This window comes from Eupeodes corollae, chromosome 1, assembly GCF_945859685.1.
Source record: "Eupeodes corollae chromosome 1, idEupCoro1.1, whole genome shotgun sequence".
NCBI lineage: Eukaryota > Metazoa > Arthropoda > Insecta > Diptera > Syrphidae > Eupeodes > Eupeodes corollae.
In genome coordinates, this window is record NC_079147.1 from 172,885,324 (window position 1) to 172,911,114 (window position 25,791).

The following is a 25,791-nucleotide window of genomic DNA, read 5'->3' on the forward strand; positions in this document are numbered from 1 at the left end:
GTAAAACAAAACAAGATCAATTTCAAGCTATCGCACAGTTAGCTACTAAGTTTTCATATTCCAATGTCAAGTAATATATTAACAAATAATATGCTCGATTATAATTTAAATATTATAAAATAAATCGAATTTTTAAATTTTCTGAACCACAATAAAATAGATATAGCTTTTGTAACAGAAACATGGTTAAGTTCAGATATAGTGTTTTCCACCCCAAATTATAAATGCTACCGCATTTTCTCTTGCCCGTTGTGAGGATTCGTTTAATAGAAAATGTTGGTATCGAGGTAAGATTGAGGAGTCATTCAACGTTCAAAATGTTCTGTGTATATTTTCCTGGTAAAAACTCTAATGAAGAAAAAAGAATGTATTTTAAGAGAGATCTTAGAAAATTATTAATAAGAAATGAGAATGAGAAAAATTATATAATTGGAGGTGACCTAAATTGTAGGCATAGGGACTGGGGTTGTGTTCGTGCTCCTGGGGTAATGTTCTTGTGAGTACGTCGTGTTTGTATCCGTATTCCATGTTGTTTCCGTTTAGTCCAACCTATTTTCCGTCTGGGTCAAGGGGAAGTCCATCAGTTTTGGATTTATTCATAACAAATACACCTTCGTTTTTCAATCAGCCTGAGACAATCAGTGATTTAAGTTCTGATCACATTCCAGTTCTATGCAAGATGAATGAATTGGTTGAGCAAAGAGAAGAATACTTTTTGAATCTTAAAAATGCTAATTGGTGCCGTTTTAGATCAGAAATTAAATTTAAACTTAGAACAGTCTCTACAGATTTAGATAGAGTGTGCTGTAGAGAAGATATTGATATGCATGTCAATACTTTCTCTAATCAAATTCTTGACACGGTAAAATCATGTATACCAAAAAAGTCTAAAAAACCTTTCTTTGCTAAAATGCCTGAACACATTCTGGAATTAATACGTCAGAGAAATTACTTTAACAGGCAATGGCAACGTTATCGATTACCAGAATATCGTGATCAAACTAAATTATATAAGATTAAGATTAATGAAGAAATTATTAAACACAGAAATAGAAATTGGAACGATAAATTAAGTAAATTGGAAAAAAATGAAAAACCTTTTTGGAATATAGTCAAAATTATAAAAAACAAAAATAGACGAATTCCAAATATGAAAAATGGAAACGAAGTGGTTTATCAAGACTCAAATAAAGCTAATTTATTGGTCTCATCATTTCTGAACAATCATACCGTGTCACAACACCTTAGTGATGTCACAACTCAAAATCTTGTGAGTCAAACATTCAGCATTATAAACTCACAAAACATCGATACTCCGAGGGATCAGTTTGTAAATAGGCAGTATATGTGGAACATTTAGTTTCCGACCTTAAATCTATTAAATCTGATGGACTAGACAAAATTAAAAATATTTATATAAAAAATCTACCTAAAGCAGGCCTTATATATCTTCCTTTTTTGATAAATACATGCCTTAAAATGCAGGGGCGCCAGCACGTAACTTGATACAATCGAGGATTGTCGATCGTCGATCAACTCGAAACAAATTATTTTTGACAGCACGTAATTTGAGACGAGTTCCATTGTGACTTTTACTTAAAAAAGTCATTGTGAATTATAAAATGAAATGTCAAATGAGTTTATTTTGAAATTATTTCATTCTACTTTCAATTTTAAGTCCTTTCCGAAATGTTTTTCATTGATTCGGAGAGTGAAAGTGAAGGCGATGAAGTGTCCAGTACTTAAATCAAAAGAAGATATTTGAGAGATAATAGCAACCCATTCGAATTGAGTAAAAATGAGTATATATTCAAAAATAAAAGAAAGATCATGTAGGTATAACATTTGTAAAACATTTTACAGTTTAGAGTCAATAAGGAATGTTTTCACAAGATACTCAGCTCGTTAGATCTTCCAGAAGACAGAAAAAGAACATAAGCTCCATCAGTTCAACAGCTTTGTGCAACATTAAATCTCCTAGCCAATGTTGGAACAAATGTGTTGCTAAGTATGGCACAGACAACAGTTTCCAAGTTCTTTCGCCGAACGTTGGTTGTCCTGGAAAATAAGTATTGTCCGCAATGAAATAAATTTGATAGCTCTAAGTTTGGAGACAGCAAGGAGTATTATTATATTATAGGTACATAGGAAATTTAAACTACCAGGAATACTGGGCTGCGTTGATGGTAGGTACTTATATTTTTCCTCCCTAAACCAACGTGAGAACTCATAAAATTGGTTAAAATCTCAGTCTGTTTTTTATTTATTGACATTATTTTGTTTTTGCATATTTCTAACACAAAAATTACTCCTGACGATAACTATTTTCTGTCGAGTGAAAACTTTTGTTTCAAACGTTAGTTTGAAGTTTGTGTGCTGCCGCATCTGGCGAAACAATCGAGGACACTCGATTGAACCAAAATGTGTGCTGCCAATGCTCGATTGTATCGACTAAACTCGGTTGTATCAAGTTACGTGCTGTCACCCCAGTATTTCCCAATGATATGGAAAAACGCAAAAGTCATACCAATTCCACAACCTGGGAAATCTGCAAAACTCCCTACTAGCTATCGACCGATTAGTTTGCTTAGTTGTCTAAGTAAAATATTGGAAAAATTGTTAAATGTAAAATTTTGCAAATTGTTGAAAACTTACATATTTTTCCAAATGAACAATTTGGATTTAGGATGCATTTTAAGAGTATGTGAACATGTCAAGAAAAATCGTTCTCTAGGTAAATCAACTGGGCTTGTTTTACTAGATATAGAAAAGGCTTTTGACTCAGTGTGGCATGATGAAACTGTCCACTAGATGGTACATTTTGGCTTTCCCATGTGTACGAAAGTACAATTACAAATGAGAACAAATTTACGGAGAGAAGACAGTTCAACATTTGAAGGAAACAAACCTTCTAAAAATTATCAAATACAGTCCACAAATGAGCTAAATGTCAAATAATTAATGGAATTGTTTTATAATCGAATATACATTGTCTTGTGACTAAAAATATAATTCAAAATTGATTTCTACAAAGTGGTTAATGTTTTATTTCTTTGTTCTTTTTTTTACTAATTTTTTATAACAAAAACTTAAACATAACACCATGCATCTGGTCAAAATTATTCAAAGTTTTATCTCTAACCGTTGTTTTAGTGTTTATGTTAATAATTGTCCTTCAATTTCTTATAATGTTAATGCAAGTGTTCGGCAAGGATCAGTATTGGGTCCTTTTTTATACAACATCTACACATCTGATATTCCCAAACTGCAAGAATGTGAAATAGCCATATTTGCTGATGATACTGGCATCTTTCCATCGCATGAATTTAGTCTCAACATTGAGACAAATTTACAACATGCACTTGCACTTATGATGGATTATTATCAAAAGTGGAAAATTAAGATGAATGCTGAGAAATTACAAGCTATCTTTTTCAGCCGAAAAAGAAAGTCTTGCTATCTCCCCAATAATCAGATTATTGTTAATGGTGTTAATATCAAATGGGACTCGAGTGTGAAATATTTAGGGGTTTATCTAGACCAAAAACTTACACTTAAGGAACATATTGTTCAAACGCTGCGCAAAGTAAGCATCGTATTTATGTGCATAACTAAGTAATTGCTTTTTCTTTTAGAATAGTGCTCCAATATGACTCATGCCAATTATGGACTAAATTTTAATTGGAATTTTTATTTACATACATATATGTACCTATGTACATATGTACATATGTTCGTTTGATAAGAAGCTCACATTGAATATCTTTATCTAAAAAAAAACGTCTATTCAATAACTTATCAATTAAAAAATTGTGAACAACTGAAAAAAAAATGTGTCTACGAATTTTTCTATATCAATATGTTTCTCAATGAAAACTTTAAGTAGATATTTATGAGTGTCTGTAGCTTTTTATAAGCCGTCAAAACAATGAAAAACCACAGACACCAGTATACGCAATTTAATCAATATACATACATATATAAGTTTTCTTTATAAAATGAACACAATGATTTTGGTAAAACCTTATTGTGTTTGTGACAAAATAATGCAATAGACGTTACACATTTATTCTCAATTGTAAAAGAAATAATTCATCATTTTTCTTCAAACAAATATTAACAACTTCCACCGTTAACACTGGTATTATCAAAAGCGCACTACAACGCTAATTGGATATCATAGGTTGCCTTGAAATCGCCATTTCTACCTTACACTGGTTAGGTTAGGTTATAGTGGCTGTCCAAGATGGAAACGGACACACTTAGGCCAGTTTAATGGCCCATTGTGATACCACATAAATCTTGAGGCTTCCTCCTAAGCTCAATGGAACCAGCTTGAGTCCCTTACGAAACGTTAGAGGCCGATTATACCGATATGATTTAGATCGTTAAAGAAGAATTCTCCTAGGTAATTCTTGCGTTTTCAAGCTAGAGCAGGGCATGTGCAGAGAAGATGAAGAACCGTTTCTTCCTCTTCCTCGTCCATACAGCTTCTGCAAAAGTCATTTGAGAATACGCCTAGTCTCGTGGCGTGCTTTCCTATTAGACAGTGTCCGGTTATGACACCTATTATCGAGCTTATATGCGATCTGCTTAGAGAGAGCAAGCACCTTGAACGTTTTATATCCAGTGTTGGCCAGATGTTTTTTGTGGCTTGAAACGTGAAGATGTTGTTCCACCTGGTGCCTGCCCTCCTCGCAGCGTCTTGCATTAGCAACAGTTTACAAGTAGCGATTGGTATGCCAGTACTTGCCAAACGTGGTAGGATGGGCTGTACTGTACCGTTCCTGGCGAGTTCATCTGCCTTACAGTTACCTGGAATGTCTCTATGGCCCAGCACCCAGCAAAGGTGAATATTAAACTGTTGCGCCATCTCCATTAGAGATGATCGACAGTTATGGACTGTTATAGAGTTTGTAGAGACAGAGTCCAGAGATTTGATAGCGGCCTGGCTGTCAGAGAAAATACGGATATCAGATGTTGATATCACGTTTTCTTTGAGCCAAGACAAGACTTCCTTAATCGCCAAAAGTTCCGCCTGGAACACGCTACAATTTTAGTCGTTCAGAGTACACACCTCCACCGACCCCTTCTTTGGTTTTTGAGCCATCTGTGTAAAAATGGATTGACTCATCCTCCAAGAATGTCCTATCCTCCCAAAAAGATCTGGTAGGTATAGAAATCTGAAAATTTTTGTCGAATTGTAGTTGGGGGATGGTGTAGTCTGTGTGCTTTGGAATTGATTCTAAGTACCTTAGAATTACGGAGTGGCCAATGTTGTTGTTAGTCCACTGCGACGAAGCTTTGAGGCGAATAGCAGAGCTTGCAGCTATTTGTTTGCTAAATATGTCAAGAGGTGTAAGGTAGAGCAAGGTGTCCAGTGCCGCAGAAGGGGTCGTGCGAAGCGATCCGCTTATACATAGGCAGGCTGAACGTTGAACTTTATTTAACTTATCCCTGTTTATACCTTTCTCTAAAGCAGTCCACCATACTGCTACACCGTACGTTAAAATCGGTCTGATTACCGATGTGTATAGCCAATGCGTGATTCTGGGTTGTAAACCCCATTTATTACCAATAGCTTTTTTGCAAGAAAAGAGAGCTACAGTAGCTTTTTTGACTCTTTCCTGTACGTTGCGTTTCCAATTTAGTTTTTTGTCTAAGACAAGACCTAGGTATTTGGCCTCGTCTGAGAATTTTAATTGGATTCCTTTAATGTAAGGAGGGTTGACAAATGGAATTTTGTATCTCCTCGAAAATAAGACCAGATCGGTTTTGTGTGGGTTAACACCCAGTCCACACCGATCAGCCCAGAGTATTAGTCTGTCCAAGCCATTTTGTAAGAGTTCTTTTAGGATATTAAGATGCTTTCCTGAAACTGCTATAGCAACGTCGTCCGCATTTCATTCACCACTAGGTTCCAGAGGAGAGGGGATAGAACACCACCTTGCGGTGTCCCTCTACTAACGAATCGTCTGCTAGAAGAGTTGCCCAGTTTTGAGTTAATTATTCTGCTATTAAGCATTAAATGAATTAACTCCCGAAGCGAACTCTCTACATTTAGAGATGTCAGTGCAGATGTGATTGCAGATGTGTCCACGTTGTTAAAGGCACCTTCGATGTCAAGGAAAGCAACCATAGTGAACTCTTTATGATGTAGGGAATATCCGATGGTGCGTACTTAAGTGTGTAACGCTGTTTCCACCGATTTACCTTTACAGTAGGCATGTTGAGACGAAGACAGAAGTCTTGTATCTTTACGTGCCCTTAAATGGATATCAATCAATCTTTCCAGGGTCTTAAGAAAAAATGATGATAGACTTATAGGTCGTAGATCTTTAGGATTGACTTGGGAGCATTTACCTGCTTTAGGTATAAAAACAACTTAAACTTCTCTGCATGCCGATGGAACATGGACCAGGTAAAGACAGCTGGTAAAAATTGCCTCAAGGATTGGTGCAACTATATCAGAAGCCTTTTGTAATTCGACTGGTATTATACCATCTGGTCCTGCAGCTTTAAATGGTTTGAAGCTGTTGAGAGCCCATTGTAGCTTATCCTTTGTGATTAGACCTTGTGGATATGTTGTATTTGAACTTGAACGTGTAAAACTGTTGCAAGTTTTGGTAAGAGAACTACCAGGAAAGTGAGTGTCCAATAAGTTCAGCGATTCATTACTTGAATTTGTCCAGGAGCCATCTATATTTTTCAAGCAGCTTGGCATAGCTGGATTATTTTAAAGAATTTTCCGTAACCTAGAGGCTTCAGAACTTTCTGCTATCATGCCACAGAAGGATCGCCAAGAAGATCGCTTGGATTTCCTTAGTGCCTTCTTGTGGATTCTTAGGGATTCTTTGTAGGAGTCCCAATGAGAGGCTAGTCTTGCAGCTTTGGCCCGGTTGAAAAGTTTCCTGCATTCCTTCCTGAGCGAGTCAAGCTCTGAGGTCCACCATTGTGGTTTCTTCTTTACTCTTATGTGTATAAGTGGACAAGCAATTTCTAGCGATCTGTTGATAGCTGAGGTAAGGTCATTGACTTTGTTGTCAAGACTTCTTGTCGAGATTTAGTTATGAAGGTTGGTTCATTACCAACATTACTTACTAAGAGCTTAGTACCAAGAATATAATCAAAAAGAGACTCACCTCTGTCGTTGATATTCGTACTGCCCCACTGGTATAGCCTCTTAATAATGTTATCATTGTCATGTTTTCAGAAAACAATCACTTAACTGATTTATGGTTTCAATGTTTCTTTTCCTTTGGAAAAAATAATTTTATTTACTTCCACTATCATTACTTCCTTTAACAGCGGAATACATAAAATACAACTTAAGTGCTTCCACTTATCAATACAATTTTATGTACGAGGTAGTACTCTCAGTTCATATTCGTATTCGCTGAAGAATGGAAAACTCAAAATCGACTTATATTACAATAACTAAAAGTCAAAGATTCGAATTTTTTCTTGGGATTATAAATCGTATGCTTATAGGGTTTGTAACAATTTATATAACTTGTTTGTGTCTTCAAAGGCTCAAATATGGAGACGTTCCATGGCATGCGTTGTTGTGTACCATAGGAGTGAGTAATCTTTATTCAACATTTGCAAAAAATGGGATAGTAAAGAGCAAGAATTTCAATCTCCTTTATATTAAGTTTAACTTTCTAATGGCGGAGGGAATTTTGACCTACTACAAAGGCAACTCGGTAACGCACACCTGGTTTCGTCAAGAAAAGGTTATACTTCACATCACACTACAATTGTTGGGATCAATTCTTGGGATAGCCGGAATTATTATTCGCATGAATTTTGATAAAGTTCACTTCACAACGCTACATGGAAAACTTGGTAAGGTTATCAAAGTACTTAATTTTTAAAAGAACCTCTTAGTCATGTGCCAATCTTCTTATACCAACATAAGGGTTTGCAGCATTTCTTCTGTGTTTGGTGAATTTAATTTTAGGCTTAAGTGCTATTTTTTCGGCCAAATTAAAGAATTACATTTATCCACTTTTCAATAAATCCATTCATGGGATTTTGGGACTATTGAGCTACACAACAGCTATAGTTAGCCTAATTTATGGATTGAATACATACGTTTTTGGAAGGATTTCACCACCATTGGAAATTAATCATTCATCAGCTAATAATGTTGTTTTTATTCTTAAAATTGCAACTGTGGCTAGTTTAATGATGACAATATATGGGCCCTTTATAGTAATTATAAAAAATGTATGGAACTATTTAAGATAAATAAAGTAAAAGTAATGGTAATACAAGATCTTTTTACCTGCTAATAGTTCTTGCAATACCTACTTATAGTTGATGACAAAATTCAACGGATACCTTAAGGAGTTAATTTACCATTTATTTATATTGCAGATTTTAAGGAATAGTTTATTCTAAAGTAAGTCTGGTTTTATTTTTAGATTTTTGGTATCTATCCATAAAATAATAAATTTTAATTAATAAATAATAAAAATCTAAAAAATAAATAAAAAAAGAGAATAAAAAGCAATGTATTACATTTTTAAGATGGCGTTACATTCTGGGACTGACCTTGGCCTCAACCAACTTGCGTCTGCAGTTTCGCACTCCAAGTTGGTTGATGTCATCTCCCACCTGGTTGTGCTAGGTCAGTGGCGGTTCATCGCCCATCGGTATTGGATTTGAAGACCTTCTAGGCTGTAGCGTTGATGTACATGATCCAGCTATCTATGTCGTAGACATTTATCCTTTTGACTAGATCAGTATCGCTGTACGTGACGGTTAGTCGTTGGACTGTATTTCTGGATCTTTTAATGTACGACACCAGACTGACAGTTACAGACGAAGTGGGTAATCACTCTCGAAACTGCTTACTGACAGTCGAGTACGACAGTGATCAATGCGGACTAGCTGCTGTAATGTAGATTCAAAACGAGCGCGTGGAGTTGGAGGAGCACTCTTACAATAACAGCAAGATGCTCTGGCCTCGTTTCACCAACGCCTTAGCGAGACAGATTTGTTCGAGTGACATAGCCCCACCATACAAATACTGACACTGACCAAGATTTGAAACAGATGGACGAAACAATAAAACGGACGATGGAACGGATAATACCAAGTACAAAGAACGGGACCAAATGGACGCCTACAGAAACGCGACTATTGACGCACTACGTACCAACCACGACCTAGAAAACAGTCACTTTTACTTTCGAAATGATATGACACAATGGCGATCTAAGAACAGTGGTTTCATGCGATTCAATGATGATTCCTTGGCAAATGCAATAATCGGCGAGTATCTTCAATTCAACAAAAAAACAAAAAGTCAGCAGGTGTCAATGGTATATCCAAACGTTGTACTAAGACATTAACCAATTAAGGCTTAATAATGCATATTATCCAGTGCATTGGAGGACCGCTGTGTTTCATCCTCTTTAGAAAAAGGGAAAGACAAATTTCAACCCGTCAAATCTTTGGTTGACAAGTCTTCTTCCGAGAATCAGCAAAGGCATCTGACTTAGTGGGCTGCGGACAACAAAATAATTTCGGATGAACACTTCGGGTTCAAGGTGGGTCATGAGTCATTTCACAATTCATGCTGCGGCTAAACTCGTTTCTGATATCCAATAGAATAATTCAAAACAACAATACACAGGTGCTGTTGTGGTTGATTTGGAAAAGGCCGATTCCCTTTATTATTTACACCAACAGCGATCTGATAGGAGTCTAACAAAGGCAATTGCGTACGCTGACGATCTAATTGCGTACAGAACGGCCCGAAAGGTTGAGATTATTAGAATTCTCTTCAGCGTGATTTCGACAAGATTCAGCGAAATTGTGGAGACAATACTGTCCCGGACTCAGTTGGCAAGAGCCACGAAGAATAAGTGTAACAATTGACGCAATATGGTAATCGTTAATTTTAACGGGCAGCACTTAACGAGCAAAAGTGTAGTGAAGTACCTCGGTATCTGGTTAGTTCAGTATTTATATTTCAACAGACATATAAATTCTGCTAAAATATGATTTCATCTCCAAAACAATTTTGAAATTAAGAAAGGAACGAAGAATGTTTTCAACATTTTGAAAAATGTTGAGAAAAATCGAATTGACAGTTTTTTTACAAAAAATAAAAAACTAAAAAAAAAATTAATAAAAGTTGGTAAAAATTGATTTTCGACTCAAATATCTTTTCAAAACTTTGAGATATTGGCTTTAATTTATTTTTATCTTTCAAAAAATAATATTGTTAACATTCAGTAAAATTTTGAAAAAAATTAAATTAACAGTTTTTGTACAAAAAATTAAAAACCTAAAAAAAATTAACAAAAGTTGGTAAACATTGATTTACATCTCAAATATCTTTTCAAAATTTTGAAATTTTGGATTCGAACTAATTTTATCTTATAAGAAATATTGTTTTCAACATTCGGTAAAATTTTGAAAAAAAATCGAATTGACAGTTTTTTTTTTACAAAAAATAAAACTCTAAAAAAACAATACTAAAACTTGGTAAGAATTTACTTTCGACTCAAATAGCTTTTCGAAAATTAAAAATATTGGCTTCAAACTTATTTTCACAAGAAATATTGTTTTCGATATTCAGTAATTTTTATATAAAAATCCAACAGTCCATTTTTCATAAAAAATAAAATCTACAAAAAATAGTAGGTAAATTTGGTAAAAATTGAATTGAAAAAGATAAATCGACAGACGGGATGGGAAGTTATCAGTATGGGTCGCATCCCAGCCTCTTTTTTGATGTTCAAATGGTAGACATGTGCATTCAAGAGGACAAGCTTCCACAGGTTTTTCTCAAAACCCACCTCTGTCTACCAACTCCTACTCTTACCTCCCCGTGGTGAACATCGGGTGCCTAGTACCTCAACTGGAGATTGGGTTCCAACCCTAGTGGAAAGTTGTTGGGGCAGCAAACGAGAGGGGGGAGAGGTGTTTCTACTAAGGCACCTCTCCTTATCCATACGGCAGCGGAGGAATTCCCGAGATGGAATCAACGGTGGCGTCTACAGTTCCAGTAAGGTTGAACTACTAGTGAACACCTTATATTCGGAGCCCAGGCCTATAAGGAGCGGTTTTATCCGGCTCCCCATCCTTGGCGTTATACTTAGGATCTGGCCCTCCAGGTTGGGGGTTGTGCCGTCGCGGTCGGGTGACTTCCTGGCCACGTAAAAGCTTTTATAATAATTGCGAAGCACCAACGGATACGGACGGATTTACTGTTGACAACCAACGCAGACGAAGCAAGGATAACGAACTTCGGATATGCACGCGGAATGGTAGGTCCCTTAACAGATCACGTGCGGCCAAAGAATTAGCGGAGCCCCTAGACCGCTATAAAGCAGACATCACCGTCATCCAGGAAATAGTAGGAAGGGCCGGGCAAAAAGAGGATGAAAAACTGCAATGCAAAACTTGCTATATAGTTCCTATATGCCGCAGTAAAAATCGCTTCAATGATCACTATTTATGTGTCAAAAAAAATGTAATAATAAAATTGAAGGCTAGTTTAAGGAATTCAAAGGCAACTTAATATAAAGTTGATGATCTCTTATTAAAGGTTTCTTCTAAAGAACCTAAATATATGCTTTTTCTTAGAAACAATTTTTATGAAAATAATTTAAGGCATGACTTAAGTTTTTTCTACTTCTAAATTGAGCGAAAATCAAAATTTGAGTTGTTTTTGACAGCAAACCACTTTTTGGTGAATGTCGTTAAATTACTAATAAATCTTTAAATGAAATCTTTACTTATACAACCTAACTGTATAAGCTTTTTGGCTCATATGACCCCCCCCCCCTGGATCGTCAATTGGTCAAAAGTTGATGAATTTGTGCTGTGTTTTGGAATAGGGCTGAATATCCGATTCATATTATGTTCTTGGTCCAGTCAAAAGTAGTACTTTTAGCAAAAAAGTTTAAGGAAGTAAAATACAAATGTTGTTTTCATATACAAAAAATAAATAATTCAAAATATAATGGGGGTCATATCCATTAAGGCAATACGATTAGTTTTGAATTGAAGGGAATTCCCGGAGAATTGGTTTTCTCCGTACCAGTCACCATATAGTAAGTATCGCAGTTTTTCATTCTCTTTTTTTCCCAGTCCATTGCATATTCTGGATGGCGGTAATATCTGCTTTATAGCTGTATAGTGCCTCTGCTAATTATTCGGCAGCGAGTGGTCTATTAAGGAACCCAACATTCCATATCCGAAGTTCGTTGTCCTTAATTCGTTTGCGTTTATTGTCAACAGTAATTTCATCTGGGGTGGAATCGACTATGGTGATAGTTGAGTATCATATTTCAGATAGTCAAATATTCTGTCACCGAGTTATCCGTCGGTGTAAGCTGATTCAACTCAATTCAATTCGATTTACATTTTCAGATTATACTTGTCACAATTCATTGTTGCTTTGGTGACATTTTAATTGATTCCTATATAATATCTAAACAAGTTTTAAAGCGGCTGTATTTCAACAACTTTAAAAGTTGAGTAACTAGATATCATCAACCAATATATACAGTCTTATTATATGTTTTAGAGATTACAATTTATTTTAAAACAATGGAAAGACCTTTAGTCACTCAATTTTTGTTATTATAAGAAAACTTTTCAATGTACTACAATCGGTGATGTATTTATATTGTTAAATATGTACTACAACTTTCATAATGCAGTGTTCTCTGCTTTATTTTTTAAAAAAATAAGACATTTTGTGTTCAGTTTCATTTTAGTTCTGTTATATCAATTTGAAATTCGTGTGAAATATCGCCGACTCAACGTCAAATCCCACTTTGAATTTTAATGTTGGTAATAAAGTTGGTTGCGGGTCGCACAATTTGACAGCCACCAACTTGTACACGTACTAAGCCAGTCAACACTTCAGTCCTATGGTGAGACGTTATTTTTTTTTTTTTTGTTAATATACAGTTTATTTTTATTTATTCATATTAGATTTTGATTTGTTAAAATGTAGTTTGTTAATATTCGAAATTACAAAAAAAAACATTAGTCCTGATTATATTCTCAAATTTCGTCTTTTTCGTCAGTCCTATGGCTCTAAGAATAATATTGTTAGATTTTGTTTATATTGTTTGTTGATTACTTAGAAGTAATTAGTAAAACTATGTGAAAGTAGTAAAAGATAAATGAATAACGTTACGTTAATTGTAAAGTCTGTTTTTCAAACTGATATAGTATTTTCTCCCAGGATTACTTATTAATAATTATTTTAAATTATTACTAAGTGATCTTAATACTTTTAAATTAGATTAACCATCAATCATCATATACACCTGAATCGAATTTCGATTTATTACATTTATACTCAACAAAATATCCTCAAAAGTTATCCAACTTTTTTATAATCACTTATATGTGTGTTTTAAAAACTGATACCTACTGAAGGATAGTGGGTGCTAAAACTCCCACAAATGTACTGTTGCTTAAATTTTGCTTTTAAGTAAAGATGGGCTTATACTACTTTTAAACGAAAATAAATTAAATTACTTATAAAAGAATATTATTTATTTTTATAAATAGTAAACATAAAACGTGTATATCACTTAAAAAATAAATAGTTAACAATTCATAAAGCAAACACCGTCAACAGCTACTATTACCACCAAAATGATCAGTCAATAATCCTTCGATACCAAATTTTTACCTAAAAGAGAAAGAAGAAATATAAAAAGAACAAAAATGCCTTAAACAGCAGCAAGAGATTTATATTGAAAACATATTTTTTGCAATTAATGACTCATGAAAAATGATATGATGACAAAAAAACAACACTAAATTTATTTGCATGATTACAAGAAAAATAGTGTATATAGCTGTATTCCATTGGTTATCCTAGCTCATCAAAGCTGGCTGTGATATGCGTTAGATATCCATATCACAACCACTTGATGAGGCTTAGATAAGCAACATTGCTTAGGGTAAAGGATTCTTACAAATCTTGTTAAAAAAATAATTAATATTTAAATATAGAGTTAAAATGTACATTTATTGTTTATAGAGATAATTTTGCTGAATATTTTGATCAACCAAGCTCATCAAAGCTGGCTGTGATATGCGTTCTAACAATAACCATTTCACAGTCACTTTGTGAGGCTTTGACAACCAATGCAATTTATACTTGTTTAAAAGACCAAAAATAAACCTGTTTAGTACGTTTAACATTTTAATTCGTATTTAAAGTTGACTTACGAAGAATCGTCTCGCTCCTCAAAGCTGGCTGTGATATGCGTTTCAAATACAATTTATACCATGTCGCAGCCACTCTGAAGAATGTGACAACTCCCATATTTACTAACTGATTGTTTTCCAAATTTAAGTAATAACAAAATATTACATACGTCTTATTAAAAGAGGGTCATATTAATATGCCATCGACTTAGTAACGCACAATATCAATGTAGGTATAACGATTACAAAAAATGAAATAAATCTACCTACTATCACGAAGTTGAAAATGAAATATGATAATCCATAACTCAGTTCACGACACACACAAACGTACAGTCAGACAAATAAAAAATAAGTAAATTTATTAAATAAATTATGAATTAATTTTCTGCGCTCGTTTCATTGAAGATCTTCTTTATCGTATCAATGTATATTTAAAAAAAAAAAACTGACGAAATATTGATTGAGAAATGTCTTGGTATTCCCATTCATATTTGTCGTGTGATTTTTTTGTATATTATTTTCTTCAGTTTTTTTTTTAAATTTAAAAGTGCAATGAAATCATTAAGGTATAAGAGCACTCTTCTGATACTTTTGTTTATTTAATTGTAAACATTTTGTATTTGTTCCTCTCACATTAACGGTCACAAGTCTTATCGCGGGCGGCAGGCGCCTTAAAATATTGATGCCAATGAAATTTAAACATTATTTAAAATTGCTGACAAAATGCGTTTTGGGTAATTTGGCGAAGGACAGCATATTTGGAATGTTGCATCAGATTTGAGATAACGAAATAAGTCCAATACAAACAGTTATGTGCTGCTTAACATGAATGAAGGAGAGAATTGTATCACATTACATTGGTATAATAATTGTATTTTGTTAAGTCATGGTACTATTTGGAGTTTTAAACAAAAACAAGGCAACAAAGAACGAAAACAAAATAATTGTAGTCAAGCCCATGCATTTTGTTTTGAATGCGAAAAAAAGTATTAAAAAAAATAAAATTTGAAACTTTGTTTTGAGAACCTGTGAACATTTTTAACATTACCACAATTCAAAGCTCTATTCTCAAGAAAAGTAACAGAATTAATAGTTTTGATTCAGTCAAACCTAAACTATCCTAATGCAGTTTAATGGCGCTCCACATGAATGCTTCCAGCACCAACACAATATACTGCATTATAATAAACATATTAAAATGGTGGATATGTAGGTATATAAACTTCTTGGTAGATTAAGAATAAGGAAGTATAGCAACTTTAAGAACTTTATGGAGTTTTTAACACAACTTCTCGTAGAACTTAGATTTGATCTAACTTCTAACATATCAACATGGTCATTACAATTTTAATTTGAACTTTATCTCAACTTAACTGTTTGTTTGAAGAATATTTCACAAATTCTTACCAGAAACGTTAAACTTTACGAAATACCCGTTTTTTTTGTAATATTTTCTACGATTTACCTCCGTAACCCATTTTGAATGAAATGAAGAAAAACCACAATTCACAGTGGAGACATAACTGAAATAAAAACTAACTAGGTAGGTAGAAACTTCAACAACAGGTATAGGTACCTACCAGTGTTTGGAAAATTATAGTAAATTATTATGATCTTTGCACACAATTTCGTGTTTACGTTTTTGTTGATTATGATTGAATCTCGTAGGCTGTATTTTTACACTCATCATATCCAAATTAACAAACGGAGTGGAGAAAAAACTATTTTTAAGAATGAAATTAGGTCTCTCCTCTGATCCATCCATTCCACCCTACACATAGTTCCAGGTAAAAATAAAAAACAGTTCACACATTTAAAAAGGGCGTCGGTAGGTACTACTTTTTATCACAAAAAAAAAAGCAAATAGAAAAATGAAAGGTAAAACAAAATTAGAGAACAGAAAAAAACACAACCAAGAAAAACATCCCCCCATGTATGAGAAATGAGATCTAAGACGACGACGACATACAGGAAAAAATATAATAACATTCCAAAGCATCTCTTCCTCACTGCTAGCTTTTATCCTAGGTAGCAGAGACTCCACCTGCATTTTAAATTTTGTTGTATATTTCCACACATTTTAACTTTTTATAAGTTCAATGTTTTATAAGAACCACGCCAAACTGTTGAACTCTTTCTCTATACACAAATGTAGACACGAGACCGATCAAAAACTGTTATACTCTCGCAACAGCAGCAAAAAAAACTATACCCACATAAAATTTGTATGCTAAAAGCAGAAGCAGCACTAGCGACATCAGAGCGCCGAAACAGTTGCGTCGAATTGTAGAAAAATATTAAAAAAAAAAAATATTATCGACATACCGGATATTACTTCAAATACTAACAAAATTAAAAGAAACCAACAAATTAAAACATTTAATTACACAAATAACTTATAACTCTAAAGCAATTCGTTTAATTTGTATTCATTGGATTTACTTAAATCAGAAAACAGACACACAAATTTTACTAGCGTCCTTTTTAACGTTCTGTGCTTCCATTGGGGAGAAGGAAAATTCTGTATAAAAACAGGCGCGTCACTTTTGATTCCCTTTCTTTTTATTACAACAAACACAACATGCAATCCAAAACAACAAAAACAGCGAAAAATATTTTTCAATCAAAACAAAATTCCAACGAAAAAGAGACGCGAAAATTTCTTCTAGCAAACTTATAAATAAAAAAAAAAGGAAACATACAAGAATCCAAAGAAAAAATCATGAAAAATTCTTTCAACGAAGAAGTATAGGAGACAAATATGTACTATGTGTGGATGGAAAATACAACTCGAATTTCCGAATGAAGCTTGTAGTTTGTACTTATGTATTTTTTTTCTTCATTTTAGTATGCTTAGAAAAGAAGCCCACAGTAGTATACGTACGTAGAGAAACAACAAACAAGCACACAAAATAAAATATCGTAAAATGGAATGGACCTTATTTTACTATTAAAAAATACACCACACACAACACTACACCGCGCACCAATGCCGCGCTTCGGCTCAGCACACTCGCTCTTCTTGTTGAGTCCTCTTTCCACAGCCGTTCGCCTTTTGGTTTACTTACACGCCTTTTTAAAATATATATGGAGATAGATAAGTAGCTAGGTACGCATATGGGGGAGATTTTTTATAAATATTAATATCCTCCCTTTTTCGTTTGTCTAATAATTTAATGTTTTTCAGCTGACGGTATATTTTCACAATAAATTCAAAAGAACCAATTTGAACGTGTATTCCAATTATTTCAAGAAAGGAAGAGTGAAAACAAGAAAACTAATGACGCAATAAATGTTACAGGAATTTTTTACACTTTCTCATAGTTAAACATTGATCTGTGCACTTTTAATTATTTAATAAAAAAAGGAAACAATTTCAAATGAAATTAATTTAAAAAAAAGTTATAAAAGAAAAGAAGTCGCCGACCGACAGCAACACACAGAAGAAAAACACAGTCCACTACGACGGAAGAATACCGATAAAACCCACATAACGCAGAGCGCAATGTTCGAACGGCCAAGATTTCAACATGAGAAAGAAAAAACACCCGCCAAAAAAAAAAAGAAAAATACCACACGACATTCAAACAACAAAACAAAACCAAGAATCCAATTGATTCGAGAGTAGGACAAAAATATTCTTCTTTCTACTTTACTCCACTATTTGTCTGTCTCTACACTACAAAATTTTGAATTAGAATCCACAAATACATTCCACACAACGTATTAACCGCAAACGCAATGTAAGGGGAAAAAATAATAATGCGCACCGTAGCAGCATTAAATAATTCTTTTTCCTCCACACCATCAGGCACAGGCAACGGATCCGTGGCACAGGGGACGACAAACAGAAACACTACAAACGAAGAGACCACACTAAGGGCGTTGAACCAAAAAAGAGACGAACGCGGCAAAAAGTGTATAACACACATACATTGATCATACAAAATACAACACTATATTTTGAATGCCCATGATGAGCTTGAGTGTGATTAGGTGTTTATTCGGAGTATATCTCTCATTTGCTGATTTTTCCCTCTTGCGCATCTCTTTTTTTATATTTATTTTCGCATCTCATTCCACACATTTTATGGACTTCCTTATTTCATTAGTTTAGCTGGTTGCTCTTTCAGCTTGCTGTTTACCCATTCCTGGTCTGTTGCTTCTCGCCCTCGCTGCCTAGCTCAAGGTAAATTGTTTTCTGTACTCAATTTGTAAATCTATAGGGGAGCTTGATGTCTTTCAAGAGTGTATAGCTAAACGAATCAGAGCTGTCGAAATATTCACAATTATTGAAATTCGTACTAATTATTGCGCCCTTCATAATATTTAAAAAATTAACGTTGAAACAACTTGCAGCAACAACATACAACTTAACAAACAAATATTCACCAGATAAGCTAATTAATCTAATTCTAATATATACCTATACTAATATTGAAATGATTACAGTAAGATATTTGAATATTTTAACTTTAAATAAAATAAAATTATTTTTTAACCGTTAAATATTTAGAAAGTTATTTTTTTCGTGTTATATAATAGATGACCCAATAAAACAATTTTAATATAGGTATTAAAGGAAACACCGTTAAATTATATGAAACAAATGTGTTGCTCTGCTAATACATTAGATTTTTTTTTTAAAGATTCCGAAACGAATTTCAATAGGAACCTATATTAATATTGTGCACCATTAAAACAAAACTTGAACTTCTCTAAAATCTCATGCAAAAACTGCTTTGCATGATAAAACATCCCACAGAGTTAACCGAAAACACTAAACTTAGTGCGCAAAGCGAATATCTACATATCTGCTTTTAGGTTTGAAAAATTATTTGGTTTATTCATATTTAAGTACCTATAATGGGTATGTATTTCGACACCACTGAACTTTTAGCGTACTTACGTACAAAATCAAAAATAGAATTAAATAACAACATGCCTATAATGAACATTACGCGCAGCACCATCGTTTTCCATATGATGACTTCTCCTGTTTTTTTTTTGTTGCCCTGTTGTCTGTATTTTTAAATGCTTCCCCTAATTCTCTGGCATTAATTTCCTATCCTTTTGGATTTACAAAAAAAAGAATATGTATTTGTATTTACATACATATATGTATCAATTGACTGTGTGTATATCCCTGTAAGAAAAAAAGAAACGTACAAAACGAATAAACAAACAGGAAATGGACGACAAAACCTGCACAAGTGTTTGTCTGTCTATCATACAGCAGCTCGTCCGTCGATGTCGTTCGTTCGGGTGGGTTTTATGTTTTTGTTCAAAATTTTTCAGGCTTCGGTGTTTGAAAAATTAGTTTGAATGTAGTTGAGCAATAGCATGTGGTGTTTTTCTTAGATTTGTTAAGAAATTCCAGAGGAAAGATAATAAGAAAAAACGCGTTCACTTTGTTTTTGTATAACGGAAAAAATGACAAGTCTGTTATCTGCAATTTTATGCCCGCCACAAAAATGAATAATATACATACCCGATTAGTTACCTCACAAATCGACGACCACGAGCTATAACAAAATGGAAAAATTTCAGAGGGAAATATAGGTACTTTAAGAGGCTAGGTTTCAACGTGATGCGACTTAAACGCAAATTGGATGGCCATAGAATCTCTCGAAACAGACACTAGTACAGTCAGATCAGATCCTAATGGTTTGGCAGTGTTTATAGATATGATTAAAACTTTTCCTCTTTTTATATAAAATACAAACATAAAAAGACTAGTTTTTTCAGATAACCTCTTTCATCAGCTTCACAAACTCCTAGTGGACTTAGTTTTTCGTAAAATACCTATCTACTCAACAAATATGTTCTGTTATTGTCACCTTTTCCACTCTGTCTCTTTCGCTCACTCACCCAGTCAATGAACTGAACGAGTTGAATAAGAAAATGCGCAAAGAGATTTATAATACTCTACTTGTGTGTTATCAGACAACAAAGTTTTCGTTCGTTTAGTCAGTTGTTTGCCGCCTTTTTCTGGTTTTTCTTTCAGTTTAATTTGTTTTTGTTGGTAGTTGTTGTTTTATGTGAATTCACCTGTTATGCATTAAGAATGGGGAATTCATTCATGTGTTTGCGTTGTTTAGTGGAATGCTCGGAATTTGATGACGAGTAGCTGTACTGTCAGTATACAGTTATTCTTTTGCTGAAGATAGGTGGGGGAAGCAAGAATAAAAATGATGCCCAGATGGAGTGTTAAAAAGTAGGTGCTATTAGCTTGCGTTGTGGGTCGGTAACGTGCAATCAAATAGGTATACGCACATAATATATTGATGTTTTTTTTATTTTTTCACATAGTAGGTAGGTACTATCATCCTACATACATACCTACTTATAATTTTTGAAAATCATAAAAGTAACAATACAGATTTAAGATTTTTGTAATATGTTGATTGATTTTTTTCCTATATACATACCTATTCCAGATCGTCAAAATATTTACCACGCATTTAAACTACCTTTATACATTAATTTAGGTAATTTAAAACAAAAAAGAGTAGGTACATATTTTGGAAGGATCATAAAATAAAAATAATGTAAAACGCATAAAGACATGGACGAAATGTGTCCAACAATGACCCCGAATTCTTTAATTTTACCGGCTTTTCTTTGGTATTTTTGTTTCATTACGTTTGTTAACATGTCTTTTCATTGTAAATTCTGTGACATCTATTAAGGTTAACCCTAAAACACTACCCATATTGGGAGTAGACGTTTCCTACCCTGGGTGCCAGGTTTGATTTCATTAATATTTGAAAAGAGTAAATCAAACATTTTATTAACACATCTATTGAACCCATTTGGCACACATTTTAATTTGATATTCTAAACATATATTATCAAACAAATAAAGCAAAGCGTGATACACGATCCTGGGTAGGGTTCTAGGGTTAATGGTTCCAGCAATTTTCATTTGTTAAAAAAAAAAATGGGTACAAGAATTTGCTGATTTCGGAGATTAAGTCCTAGTTTCGACGCCATAACCGTCACCTGTATTACATATTACATTACATATTACTCAGCATATAAATATACAGAGTAGAGACACAACACCTTGCAAAACTATATTATATAAGGTAAGGTTCGTTTTAATTCCCCATCTGAACGACGGTTAACGATGCTTTATCAATGACTAGGCCATTGTCCATAACACATTTTAATGTTTCAGCATTGTCGTTAACAAGGCCAAACATTGCAGGTGAAATACTATGGCTCGCCTATTAAAAATAAGTATCGACAATGGGACAGTTTTAAACAGATTCGAGAGATATGGTAAAACTTAATTTTGTGAGTGCAGCAATACAGTTTATTTAGCAATGTTAACAGTGTATCAGAAAGCGGGATCAAACTTCCTATTTATATTTCTTAAATAAATTCTATTTATAACATCCCAAAATTTAGAAAGTTTAGTACCTACATTTTCTGATTTTAAAGAAAAGTCAAATTCTTCAAAACGCCACTTGATACACTTAATTTCAATTTCATTTGATTTTTGGATAACATAAACAAAAAGGGGAAACCAAAAACAATTCACGGGTTATTTATTTTGAATCCCTTTAAGGTAATTGGAATCTAGACACTGCTTTAAACCATTTTAGTATTGGATACATATGTTAGTGAAAAAACCACAACCGGATAGGGAACTGTGTTTGTCAACACAAAGGTAAGAACACCGGACAGAAATAATAAATAAAAAGAAAAAATATTAATAATATGAATTTGAAATTAGCCGAGAATATAGTTTTTTTATAGGGAATTTTAAATAAAATCCCAGCAGGAGATCACTGTTCTACTCAAACTTTTATGATTGCGCCCATATCTATATGGTATGTCCCATCCATAGTTAGCTGGTACAAAACTCACTCATTCATTCTCTCTTCTAATTATTATTTTACAATGATTTTAACGCTGAAGCACGATGTGTATCTACTCATTCTAAGCATTTTAATTCATTCTTATTTTTTGGATTGTATTTCTCACCTGTATTAATTCCGTTTACGTGACCACAGCTACGCATCAGCGCGATATGTTTTCCTCTCTAATCCCTCATCCCCTCCTCCGTGTAGTTTTTTTTCTTGTTACGTTTTTTCTTAATGCCGCCCTATCTTCGATTCCATAACTTAACTCATCACACATCATCGTTTCGCAAGGTGGAAAGAATTTCGAATGGAATGCAGCGCTGCCAGTCCACATACCCACTACTCTGCCCTATCACCTGCTCCACCGACCACAACTTTTACCATTACCACCACCTCTTCTTCTTCTTCTTCTCCTTACCACTCTCAAATAACCAGCAATCCATCCTATTCTAGCAGTTTTTTAATTCATTATTGGTGTTTGTTTCTCTAACTTTTTTGCTTTTTGGTTTCAACAACACACTAGAATTTATTGAGGTTGCGCGGTGCCGTCGTTGCGTATAGTATTCCTAGTAGTTGTAGTAAAAAAAATCGAAACATTTGCCAGTAGTAGTATTTAGTCGAGATCTTTTTTTTTTCTTTTTCTCTGAGGCATTTAAATTATGTTGGTCAATGATTTTTGTGTCAAATCTTTTCTAAATGGACAATAAAGCGGTCAAGTAATGCTCCAGAACGGCTTGCGATAAGTTGGCACCATTTTCCATGGCTAAGCTGTAAGCGGTATCGCCATGCTCGTTCGTTGCCGTTGGATCGGGATCCTTGGAAAGCAGTTCGTTGCAGGTATGAGGATGATTACCAGCGGCGGCGTACATAAGAGGTGTGTTACCGACAATGTCAGCGTGCCGAGCGTCGGCCCCATGCTGAAGTAGAAGTCGTACAACTTCATGATGACCACCCGCTGCAGCCAACAATAGCGGAGTCACCATATCCGGTGCCAATTTACTCACGTCTACAACCCGGGTAGCAAGCAGTTGTCCCACAGTTGCCACTTGACCATAGTGACACGCCCAATGCAGGGCAGTGAAGCCATTTTTGTCTGTGGAATCGATGGTCTTCGATGCCATCGCGGCCTTCACTTGTTCTTCAGAGAGTTCGCCTTGGCCGGCGCGTTCGTGGAAACTCAATTGGACGTCGCTTGAGCAGAAAGTTGCCGCCGTATTTCCACGCTGAAGATTTGTCAAAACCGTGGAATTTGATTTTGACGAAACCGTGGATGGCGGCGTGCTGTTCTTAGCAGTAAAATTGCAAGTAGAGGGAGAGGTGGCGCTGGAAGATGAAACGACACTTATAACAGGGATATTGTTAGCGGGACTAACTTGGGGCCGGTATGGTAGAAAAGCACTTTTTCGCTTGCCAACGCCGCCGACTCCAAGCAAAGTTAACTGCAACGGATTTCGACTCCATTTTGATGGTGATCCGCTGTGGTGATGGCGATGTGAAATAGGTTTTTGTATTTGTTGGTTTTATTTTTGATGAGGACGCACAAGAAATGAAATATACGTTTATATTTCTAATCATATTTGTATTTATATTATGTATTTTTTCACCATTGTTTAATATAATATTTTTTTCACAGTACTTACCGGCTATCTTCAGTGTCCGAATTTGGAGGTGAATTCGATGACATTTTCATTCACTTTTTAGGCAATTAATTAAACCTTAATTTTTGCTTTTCTTTTCCTCAAATTCCGTGATAATTTTTGGTTGGTAAATGAAGTGAATTTTCATTGTAAACAAAATTAAAAAATGGCCGACCAAAGGGCGGCGAACAATATACTCACACCGCGTTAACTTTTGCCGACGATATTTGGCCAGAAATGGGAAAAATTAGTGAATGTAGTATGAAATGAACTGCGCTGCGCCGTTTTTTTATGTTTCTCCTCCATCATTCATCGGGATGAAAGAGAGAGTGAGAGAATAAAAATGAGAAAAAATGTGTCTTTCTTCAGACCAAGTTCCTTTTTTTGTTACCGTATAAGAGGGTAAAAGATAGATGGCCTGGGGAATAGTATGTATGCTCAAGATGGAAGTGAGACAGCAGATGTAGGGTAATATCGTAGATTAGGCGTTGGTTCTTGGGGGAAGTGTTTGGAATTTCTATACTCTTAAAGGTCCTAACACATGTACAAAGTTATATCCAAAAACATACAGCGTATTCATGTGATAAATCTGCGTAAACCAAGTGAACCAGACAAATGCTACTCGACACTTTTAAATGTTGGATAAATATATATCACGATATGGAAAGTGATGATAAACTTGAAGCTCAGAAAAGACTTTTGTCAACTTTAGATTAACTTATTTAAAATTTTAAAGAAGAAATCAAAACCAAATATAAAATATTTGAATTTATATGAAGAATTACCAGTATACGTGGCATGATGGTTAGTGCGTTTGACTGTCATGCCAAAGGTCTTGGGTTGGATCCCTGCCTATGCCATCACGGATACTGCCTCTTACGAACGAGGAATTGACAAATTCTTCCAGAGGAATGGTTGATAGTTGTAAGTTACTATACCTTAGTTCTTAAGGGACTGTTGCACCACCCAAAAAAATGAAATATTACTATAATTACATTTACAAATTTGCTATAGATTTTATCATATTAAGTGCTCGGAATTGATCATTCGTATAATTCTCATAAGTATATTGGGATTAAAAAAGAATTTACTACAAAGGAACAAATAAAAAGTGATGTTTCAAACTTATAATTCTTAACTAAACCATCAATTGTAGTGATGCAAGGCATTATAACCAATTTAAATGTGCTGATCAACTTAATCCAGTCTTAACGCTTCAAATGACGTATTCTTTTGTACAAACATCTGGTTGAAAAGTTTATTGGAGGATACGCAAACTAAAATAATCATGGATAAAAAAATGTTATTGTGAAAAAACAAAACCCTTAATTGGCAGCAACTTTCAATTGGCTTTTCACATCTACAAAGTATTGTTAGTATAGGGTGGGTGGAAGAAATTATAATTTATTCTTAAACACCAGTTTTTGATTCTTTACTTCAATAATCTTTTTTTTAAGAAACTAAGGACATCTATTATTATAAAGCTTGACAAAACAAACAAAATGCAAAAATGAAGTTTAAAAGTTGTTTTATATTTTCGCTGAAACTAAGTAGTAGCGTTAAGAAATAGAGACCAATGCGAATTTGTCAACTAGCATTCCATATCTAATAGGCAAATGACTATATGTCCAAATGCACATGATCCAAATTTGCAGAAAAACATGGCCGAAATGGTAATTCCATATAATACAATTTAGCAATTGACCCAGAAAAATTAAAAAAACAGGGAAAGAGACATTAAGGGTTTGTTTCCTTGATGTTTTGTTTCGGATAGAGTAAAATAGTTATATATTTAGCTGTTAGGTGGCGTATGTAAATAGACAGAACTACTTAGTTCATTCTTTCCGGCGATTTTGGATTTGCTCGGGTCCATTTGGATCTTTGGCTCTATATTGTATGACCAGTTTTAAATATGAACTGCTCGTAGCCAACTTAACATATAACTTAATATATATATGGTGTGTCTATGATTTATATTATCTTTTCCTTTACGCTATAATCCCTTCAGCAAGTTAAGTGGAAGTGTAAAGAAACGTATGAAACTTAGTTTTGTATTTTCGTGATTTTGTCAAATT

At 34.2% G+C, this 25,791-nt stretch overlaps 3 protein-coding genes across 4 annotated transcripts in view; 1 reads left to right on the top strand and 2 right to left on the bottom strand.

Annotated features, from left to right (window-relative positions):
* LOC129953996 (lysosomal alpha-mannosidase-like) overlaps positions 1-25,791 on the bottom strand; it is a 424,309-nt gene that overhangs the window by 176,729 nt on the left and 221,789 nt on the right. The window lies entirely within an intron of this gene.
* On the top strand, positions 7,405-16,495 carry LOC129947104 (transmembrane reductase CYB561D2-like). The gene is made up of 4 exons (XM_056057540.1): positions 7,405-7,580; positions 7,656-7,848; positions 7,922-8,217; positions 16,361-16,495. The coding sequence occupies exons 1-4, from the start codon at positions 7,482-7,484 to the stop codon at positions 16,493-16,495; spliced, it is 723 nt and encodes a 240-aa protein (XP_055913515.1). The 5' UTR covers positions 7,405-7,481.
* Positions 13,518-24,019, bottom strand: LOC129954002 (DNA-binding protein RFXANK). 2 transcript variants are annotated; one of them, XR_008782624.1, is made up of 3 exons: positions 23,720-24,019; positions 22,201-23,555; positions 13,518-13,678 (listed from the first exon to the last, which is right to left on the bottom strand). XR_008782624.1 is itself a non-coding variant. In XM_056067591.1 (2 exons), the coding sequence occupies exons 1-2, from the start codon at positions 23,767-23,769 to the stop codon at positions 22,772-22,774; spliced, it is 834 nt and encodes a 277-aa protein (XP_055923566.1). In that variant the 5' UTR covers positions 23,770-24,019; the 3' UTR covers positions 22,200-22,771. The 2 variants fall into 2 exon arrangements, 1 of the variants encoding a protein (XP_055923566.1); XM_056067591.1 differs by lacking the exon at positions 13,518-13,678 and having other exon boundaries at positions 22,200-23,555.

Excerpts from the sequence above, each read along its gene's own strand:
- LOC129947104 (XM_056057540.1), top strand. The coding sequence starts at position 7,482 with ATGCTTATAGGGTTTGTAACAATTTATATAACTTGTTTGTGTCTTCAA. Across the intron at positions 7,849-7,921 it reads AACGCTACATGGAAAACTTG|GGTTTGCAGCATTTCTTCTG; the intron begins GTAAGGTTATCA and ends TACCAACATAAG. Across the intron at positions 8,218-16,360 it reads CAATATATGGGCCCTTTATA|ACACGAGACCGATCAAAAAC; the intron begins GTAATTATAAAA and ends ACACAAATGTAG.
- LOC129954002 (XM_056067591.1), bottom strand. The coding sequence starts at position 23,769 with ATGAAAATGTCATCGAATTCACCTCCAAATTCGGACACTGAAGATAGC. Across the intron at positions 23,556-23,719 it reads TCGGACACTGAAGATAGCCG|CGGATCACCATCAAAATGGA; the intron begins GTAAGTACTGTG and ends CCATCACCACAG.